The sequence below is a fragment of the Euleptes europaea genome, chromosome 12 (genome assembly GCF_029931775.1).
Source record: "Euleptes europaea isolate rEulEur1 chromosome 12, rEulEur1.hap1, whole genome shotgun sequence".
NCBI classification, from domain to species: Eukaryota; Metazoa; Chordata; class Lepidosauria; order Squamata; family Sphaerodactylidae; genus Euleptes; species Euleptes europaea.
In genome coordinates, this window is record NC_079323.1 from 766,837 (window position 1) to 774,756 (window position 7,920).

General features: G+C 50.1%; 2 protein-coding genes across 2 annotated transcripts; both read right to left on the reverse strand.

Annotated features, from left to right (window-relative positions):
- Positions 1 to 255: 255 nt before the first annotated feature.
- LOC130485570 (olfactory receptor 51V1-like) lies at positions 256 to 1,221 on the reverse strand. Its single transcript, XM_056858786.1, has one exon. The coding sequence runs from the start codon at positions 1,219 to 1,221 to the stop codon at positions 256 to 258; it is 966 nt and encodes a 321-aa protein (XP_056714764.1).
- A 5,706-nt stretch (positions 1,222 to 6,927) lies between these two features.
- LOC130485571 (olfactory receptor 51G2-like) lies at positions 6,928 to 7,920 on the reverse strand. Its single transcript, XM_056858787.1, has one exon. It carries the CDS (start codon positions 7,918 to 7,920, stop codon positions 6,928 to 6,930), a length of 993 nt encoding a protein of 330 aa, XP_056714765.1.

Genomic DNA, 7,920 nt, shown 5'->3' on the forward strand with positions numbered 1-7,920 from the left:
TGGACTATCTGTGACACAGAGAGGTTCCTTCAGAGAAAGCAGAAGACGAACAATAACATCAGGGGCACAACAAAGCAAACACAGGAGTACCATGCAAAATTAGACACAGTTCTGGCAAACCTGGAGGTAGGAAATGCCAGCTTAGTGGCACAGAACCAATGCTGAATGACTATGAAATAGAAGTAAGGTAAATGGCCGAGATGTTCCTCTCTAAGCCAGCCCTTCTGTTGGTTCTTGAGATGTCTTAAGACAGTTTTAGCACCCCTTTCTCCCAAAAGGACTCAAGGCAGAGATCATTCTCAGGATCCTGCTGTAGATCTGCTGTGTTTTGATGCTGTAAATGATGGGGTTCATCAAGGGCGGCAGGAGGATGTAGATGTTGCCCATCATGACGTGGAGAAGAGGAGAGGCATGCTGGCCAAACCGGTGTACAATGGACAGCCCGAGCACTGGCACGTAGAAGACCAGGACGGCACAGAGGTGGGAGACACAGGTGCCCAGGGCCTTGTGGTAGCCTTCGTTCCCCGAGGTCATGCCCAGGACCGCCTTCAGGATCAGGCTGTAGGAGATGAGGATGAAGAGGAGATCAGAGCCCATGGTAAGGAGGATAAGGATAAGAGCATAAAGGCTGTTGAAGGTGGTGTTGGCACATGCCAGGCGGATCATGTCCTGATGTAGACAGTAGGAGTGAGAAAGGACAGCCCCTGGGCAGTATGGGAACTGCAACAGAAAAGGCACAGGGGGAAGCAAGAATGTGGTGCTTCTTAGCAGGAGAACAAGACCAACTGACGCCACCCTGGTGCTGGTCACAAGAGAACTGTATCTCAGAGGGAAGCAGATGGCTAGGAAGCGGTCTATTGCCATGGCAAAGAGCACAGCCGACTCCATGAAGGAGAAGGAGTGGATGATAAAAAGTTGAGCAACGCAGGCACGTTTGCTGATCGTCCTTAGCTGGAACCAGAGAACCCCCATGACGGTGGGCACCGTGGTGAGGCAGAGTCCCAGGTCGGTGGCAGCCAGCATGGCCAGAAAGAAATACATGGGCTGGTGCAGACTGGGCTCTGCCCAGATGACGTACAGAATGGTGCAGTTACCCAGCACTGCAAACAGGTAGGCAGAAAAGATGGGGATGCCAATCCACTGATGTGCCTTTTCTAGCCCTGGGAAGCCGCTCAGGCCAAGCACTGGGTTGCTGACGTTGGCCGGGGTGAAGGATGCCATGATGACTCACATGTAGCACTTGCCAAATCCTCTGGAATGCAATAAATAAATAAATAAACAAACGGTTGAAGGAAGCGCCACCGTCAGAAAGTGCTTTCGCATCCAGCAGGGCAGCCCGGCGCCAGATTTTCCTTTTCTTTATCCCTTAGAAGCTCCTTGATCCATTGATCTTGAGCAGCATAATTTTAAATCTAAAGTTTGAGGGATATAAGGACTGAAACAAATCTTGCCACTGACAATGTAGACTTGGGATCCCTGTCACTTAGTAAAAAAGGCATTATGTCAGACACAGAGTCGTTAGATTTATGTTAAAAGGGGAGAGGTATAACGTGATCTAAGTTCCTCAAAAAAGCGGCATTCCAAAAGGGCTCAAGCTAATGAGTCAATAGAGCCAGAAGAGCAAGGACAGGTCCTGTCTGGTTATGGTATATTCAGAATTCTGCCTTGCATAACCACAGAGGCGTTAGCATTCAGTCTAGCTAAACAGAAGGCTTTAGAAGGAGCCAGATTTTCAGGCTCCTGCCTGAATGATCTCTCAAACTGCTGATCAGATGGCCGCACAGAAGTGCTCTTGACCTCAGGAGGTGCTGGCCATGAAAGGTCAGAGAATCTACAGAGGCTTTGAAATGGCATCAGTGAACAGGATGTGGAGACAGGCTCCCGTCGTGGCCAATTGTCAGGTTTTACAATGTATGCAACTCAAAGGCAGTAATGTTAGGGCAACGGGAGTCACAGTGGATCTCCTTTTCTTAGATGGAAATCTCTCTTTAGCAGTATTCGGTTTGGTCCTCGTTGCAAGCCACCAAGCCTGTCTCATGAAAAACCCATGTGGATGTTTGAAAGGGCCTCTGGCAAACTGACCCGAAGCTCCAGGCGCTCCACAGGCCTTCGATGGGGCGCCTCTGCCTCCTCAGCAACCCCTTCAGAGGGAGACTCACCAGGCTTAGCTCCACAGCTGCAAAGCTGTCTCCAGAGTCTCTGGCCTCCACTGCAGAGCTGAGAGAAGGAAAGAAGCCCCGAGATCCACAGAGGAGAACAACGAAGGCGGTTTTCCCTGCAGGGCAGCAGAGTGGCTCTTGGGCGCTTGGCCACTTCGGAACAGGCAGTCCTGGTCCAAGCAAGTAGGAAACCTGATTCCCCGTCACTGGGTGTGGGGAAGGGCCCCAATTTTTCCCCTTCCCTACAAGAATGAAAGCAGTCTCTGTATATTTTGGTCACCATCTGTGGAAATCAGAACTTTTGCATGGTGGCAGGAATGTGCCCATCCTTCAGGACACACTGCTAGGCTGGAGAATCAAAGAAAGTTTCCTCGTGATCGAGAAAGAGCTTAGGACAGTTTGAGATCCTTGACCTGAGGATCCTTTCCTGGCCATTTCTGGAGCTAGGATGTTGAAGGGATCCTTGGTCTGATTCAGAAGGCTGCTGTCTTTTCCTGGAACTGTGCAGATGTTCTTCCAGCCGAAGGCAGGAACCCCACCCGCACCCCCGTTGTCACCATTCTTTGTCCCCCTCCTCCATTCCAGGCAACTCCGAGAAGAACCGTGTTGCCTGTTGTCTGCAATCTTCAGTCCCTCAAAGGAGGACTGAACGAGGGCTGCCTCGGCCGATGGGGCTGACTGGGAGGATTCATAGCTTGGGGACCCTCGAGGTATGCTGCAGTTGAGGGACCCTCAGCCAACAGGGGAGGCAGAAAACCCACAAGGGTGGGAATAACAGCTGGTTCACTGCGTGAGCTAAGAACCCCTCCCAGGGGAGCCTCATTTGAGCATCTTCTGGCTCTGTTGCTGGCCTTGCCAACCAGGGATTAATTCGTATGCCCAGGACAGGTGATGGGACTCCCGGCTGCCTGGAGGTCCTTCCCATTCCCTGGGAAGAAACAGTGCCTGGGCCTAGATACAAATCATTGACTGAGGATGTTTATGAGCTGCACGTTCTCAGGGGGCCCCTTCTTCAGAGCTGCAATCCCCCGAGGATCAGGGAAGTGGGAATGAGAGGAACCGGGTGCAGAGTTTTCACTGGCGAGAGAAGTGGGGTAATTCTGATAGAAGAAGAAGAGAGCTGGTTTTTCTATGCCGACTTTCTCTACCACTTAAGGGAGAATCAAACTGCCCTACAATCACCTTCCCTTCCCCTCCCCACAACAGACACCCTGTGAGGTAGGTGAGGCTGAGAGAGTGTGACTAGCCCAAGGTCACCAAGTTGGCTTCATGTGAAGGAGTGGGGAAACAAATCCAGCTCACCAGATTAGCCTCCGCCGCTCATGTGGAGGATATGGGGAATCAAACCCAGTTCTCCTGATCAGAATCCACCGCTCCAGACCACCGCTCTTAACCACTACACCACGCTGGCAAATGGGACGTGGGCTTCTTTCTGGAGCACACTCACATATTGGAAGACCGACGGGGGGTATGTGCTTTTTGGTGAGACAAAAACAAACACATAAACCTGGGAATTCCCGCATCTTCTGCTGCTGCCATCGATTAGCTAGCCGAATGCTTCCGAGAGGTTGACCACGCGTGACTGAAGGCAGTGGCCATTTTATGACGTGTGACCTCAGTACGTGGTATGCGGTGCCTGAACACGGAGGTTACACTGAACTGTAGGCACGGTCCTGGTCTTCTGGCAGCATCCCTGGTCAGTCACTGACCCTGCTTTGCCTTTGGAGGAGATTTTGGGAAGGGGGGCAGATGCCTTTCAATTCTAATGAGCATTAATGTGGTGTGGTGGTTAAAAGTATCAGATTAGGATCTGGGAGACCCAGGTTCGAATCCCTGCTCTGCCTTGGAAGCTCGCTGGGTGACCTTGGACCAGTCACAAGCGCTCAGCCTAACCTGCCTCACAAGGTTGTTGTGAGGATAAAATGGAGGTGGAGAATGATGTGGCAAACCACTTTTGAGGCCCCATTGTTGGGGGGGGATGTGGGGCATAAATATCTAAATAAACAAACAAACAAACAATGCACGTAAATGTGAATGCGTGCACATGGGCCCCAAATACAGATTATACAACAATGCTGCATGGTGTGGAGACAAAACTTTTTAATCCTTTCACACAAATACTAGAACTTGAGGTCACACAGTAAAGTTGGCGGGCAGTAGCCAGATAAAAAGAAGGACTTCAGACAATTAACATGTGGAATTCACTACCACTGGATGAGGGGGTGGCCTCGAGCTTAGTTTTGAAAGGGGACCTGGCATATTCACTGCGGAAGAACAGCGTCTTCGTGGCTATAAGCCAGGGTGGAAATCAGCATGCTTGTGGTCGTGTGTCTGTGTCGGCTTCTAGGGCGCAGCAGTAACGGAAGGCTTTTGTCTTCATGCGATGCCCGTGGGCTTCCTGCAACTGTCCAGCCACTGTGAGCATCAGGATGCCGCATGATTCCATGAACCTGTGGTCTCTTCTTGTGGTCATTTCCGTTGGTTTCAGTGGAAAAGCATACTTTAAGATATAACTTTCCACTGGATGAAATCCTCAGTGGTTGTGCCCCTTCCCAAGAGGTCCTTCCAGCCAGATCTCAGCTAGTTGAAAGAAGAAGCTTCCTTGTTGTATTAAGATTCTTACTTGCAGACCAGATGGGCTGCGCTCCCCTCACCCACGCATTCATTTTCTCCCTTGGAAAACAGAAATCCCTCTACTTGATGCATGAACCGGCAGGTCAAGCATATTAACTCCCCTCCCAGCTGCTTAGTTCTGTGTACAATTTAAAAACAACTATGGGAGATCCCAGAATCGGAATTAAAAGTTCTCTCACATGTACGTAGAGATGCTCAGTCAACCACTGTTCTGCTCATGCCCTGTTGGCCGGTTGTGAACTCATGCTTATGTAGGGTCAGGTAAACCCTCCCGAAGTGAACAGAAATGACCGTTGAGGCAACCTCATTTGGTGAGGACATAGGATACCTGTTCTGGTTGGATAAGGTCCTTGGCAGGCACATGTCTGCTAAGTCATTCTCTTTCCTTGCTACCCAACCCACTTCCTGAGTGCCAGGGAAATGAAAGCCCAGCAACAAGACACCAGAAACTCAGAGCTAGCCTCACCTTCTGAACGTGAGAAAGAATTATATTTGGATTAATTTATGTTCCTTGGCAAAGAAAGGTTGGACTTAAGACCAGACTGCAAACCCCTAATAAATATTATTTACAGATACACTCCATACTCCGAATTGATGGGTCCCAAAGACTTCCATTAAGCAATAAAAGGTCATTAAAAGAATAGCAATAAATATTTAAAAGGCAAATGATTACATCAATGGGTGCCATAAGCAAAAAAATGTTAGTAAGCATCAACACTAAAATCAGCAATCAATAAATAATTTTGTAAGTTACAGCACAATAAACAATGTTAGATTTTTTTTTAAAAAAAAAGCAAGTTCAGAGAGGCTGCAGTATTAACGAGGGTTAACTAGTAACAGGGGGGCCACCTGAATGTCCCTCAACAGATGATAACAACAAGCCTTGGGAAAATAAATGTTGTGATCTGCTGCGATTGAGAAGGTCTGAGTAGGGCAGGAGGCCCAGAGGTGTGGCGCCATAGCAGAGAAGGCCCTGTTGATGCCCCTCCCCCACTCATTTCAGATGATGTGGACACACAGAACAGGATGATCTCAGCAGGGAGTCAGATTTGCAAGAGAACAGACAGCCCTTTCTGTTGACTTGAGAAATCAGAAGTATTAAACAATTCCAACAACATTTGCATAGCTAAAATAACTTTATTCCAGTAATAGATATTGCAAGTGGGGTACCAGCAAGGATTTGCAGGGGGGCATTATTCAGCTGCGCCCCCCCATTTCCTCTTTCCCTTTTCTGAAAGCCCGATAGCCTCTCCCCCTTTATGGCTTCCTTGCTTCCCTCCTTCCCCATGCACCCACCCACCAGCCAACCTAACTTTATCTCCCCCCCATCTTCAGCTTTCCCTCCTTTCCTCCGCCTGGCAGCCTCTCCCTGGGAAAACTATGGCCCAGTTGAATGGGCCAAACCAGGCCCAGTTTCATGGCAGGGAAGCCACAAGGACTAACCGGGGGTGGGGGGGGTCACCTCGTTTTCCTGGGTATCCCCACACTATTTCCCCTTTCCCTTCTCCTGGCAGCCCCCATATCCTCAGCTTTCCCTGCTTCCTTCTTTCGTTCTCACATAGATACCAACCAACCTACTTTTTTATCCCCATCTTCAGCTACATTTATTATTTAATTTATACTTCACCTTTCTTCATCCCCAGAGCAGCTTACATGTTTCTCCTCTCCTTCATGTTAAGGTCATTGGTCAGCCTACTGAGTAGGGTTGCCAGCTCTGGGTTGGGAAATACCTGGAGATTTTGGGGGGTGGAGCCTGAGAAGGGCAGGGCTTGGAGAGGGGAGGGTCTTCAATGGCATAGAGTCCAATTGACAAAGTTGCCATTTTTCTCCAGGGAAACATCTCTGTTGCCTGGAGGTCAGCTGTAATAGCGGAAGATCTCCAGCCACCACGTGGACTGCTGAGACTTCCTCAGATGAATATAGGGCTGCCAGGTCCCTATTCACCACCAGCAGGAGGTTTTTGGGGCGGAGCCTGAGGAGGGTGGGGTTTGGGGAAGGACTTCAATGCCATAGAGCCCAATTGCCAAAGCGGCCATTTTCTCCAGAGGAACAGATCTCTATTGGCTGGAGATCAGTTGGAAAGGAATAGCAGGAGATCTCCAGCTACCATGAGCGGGAAGCGACTTGACAGCACTTAACACACACGCACAGGGATGCAAAAAGACTCCGTCCTGTGCCTTGTCAAGTTTTTTTGGCGGAACAACCTGATTATCTGCTTTCGAACCTGTTGGGTTTTTATGCCATAGACAATGGGATTCAGCACCGGAGGGACTAGGAAGTGGAGGTAGGACAGGAGGATGCGGGTGTGAGGAGGAGCCTTTTTCCAGAACCGATGGATCATGGACAAGCTGATGAGTGGCGTGTAGAAGAGTAGGACGGCACAGATGTGGGAGATGCAAGTGCTCATGGCTTTGGAGCGCTCCTCCCGAGAAGCAATGCTCAGCACTGTTCTGAGGATCAGTATGTAAGACAGGACTATGAGCATGGAGTCCAAGCCCAGAGTGGAGAGGAGAACGAAGAGGCCGTAAGTGCTGTTGGGGGTGGTGTCTGCACAAGCCAGCTTCATCATGTCTGGGTGCAGACAGTAAGAATGGGAGAGTTGGTGGCTCTTGCAGTAGGGCAGCCTCTTCAACATGATGGGAGCCGGGATGTGAAGCCCCACCCCTCTCAAGACAATGGCCAGCCCAATGTACCCAATCCTCACTCTGGTCAATGTCGAGACATATCTCAGAGGGTGACGTATCGCGACAAAGCGGTCAAAGGCCATTGCGAGAAGCACAGAGGATTCCATGATGGAGAAGGTGTGAATGAAGAAAAGCTGGGCCAGGCAGGCTTCGGCAGAGATTTCCCTGGAGTCAAAGGTGTATATCTGAAGCACCGTTGGCAAGGTGGAAACGGATAAGCCAAGGTCTGTGAGAGACAGCATGGAGAGGAAGAGGTACATGGGCTCATGGAGGCTGGGGTGCAGTTTGATCACGACAAGGATCAGGCAGTTGCCGGAAAGAGCGACGAGATACAAGAAGCACATCGGGATGGAAAGCCAGGGCCCGTGGCCAGCTCCGAGGCCAGAGAACCCTGTGAGGAGGAAGGTGAAAGGCCTGCCGTCGGTTCCATTGAGGCGTAGCAT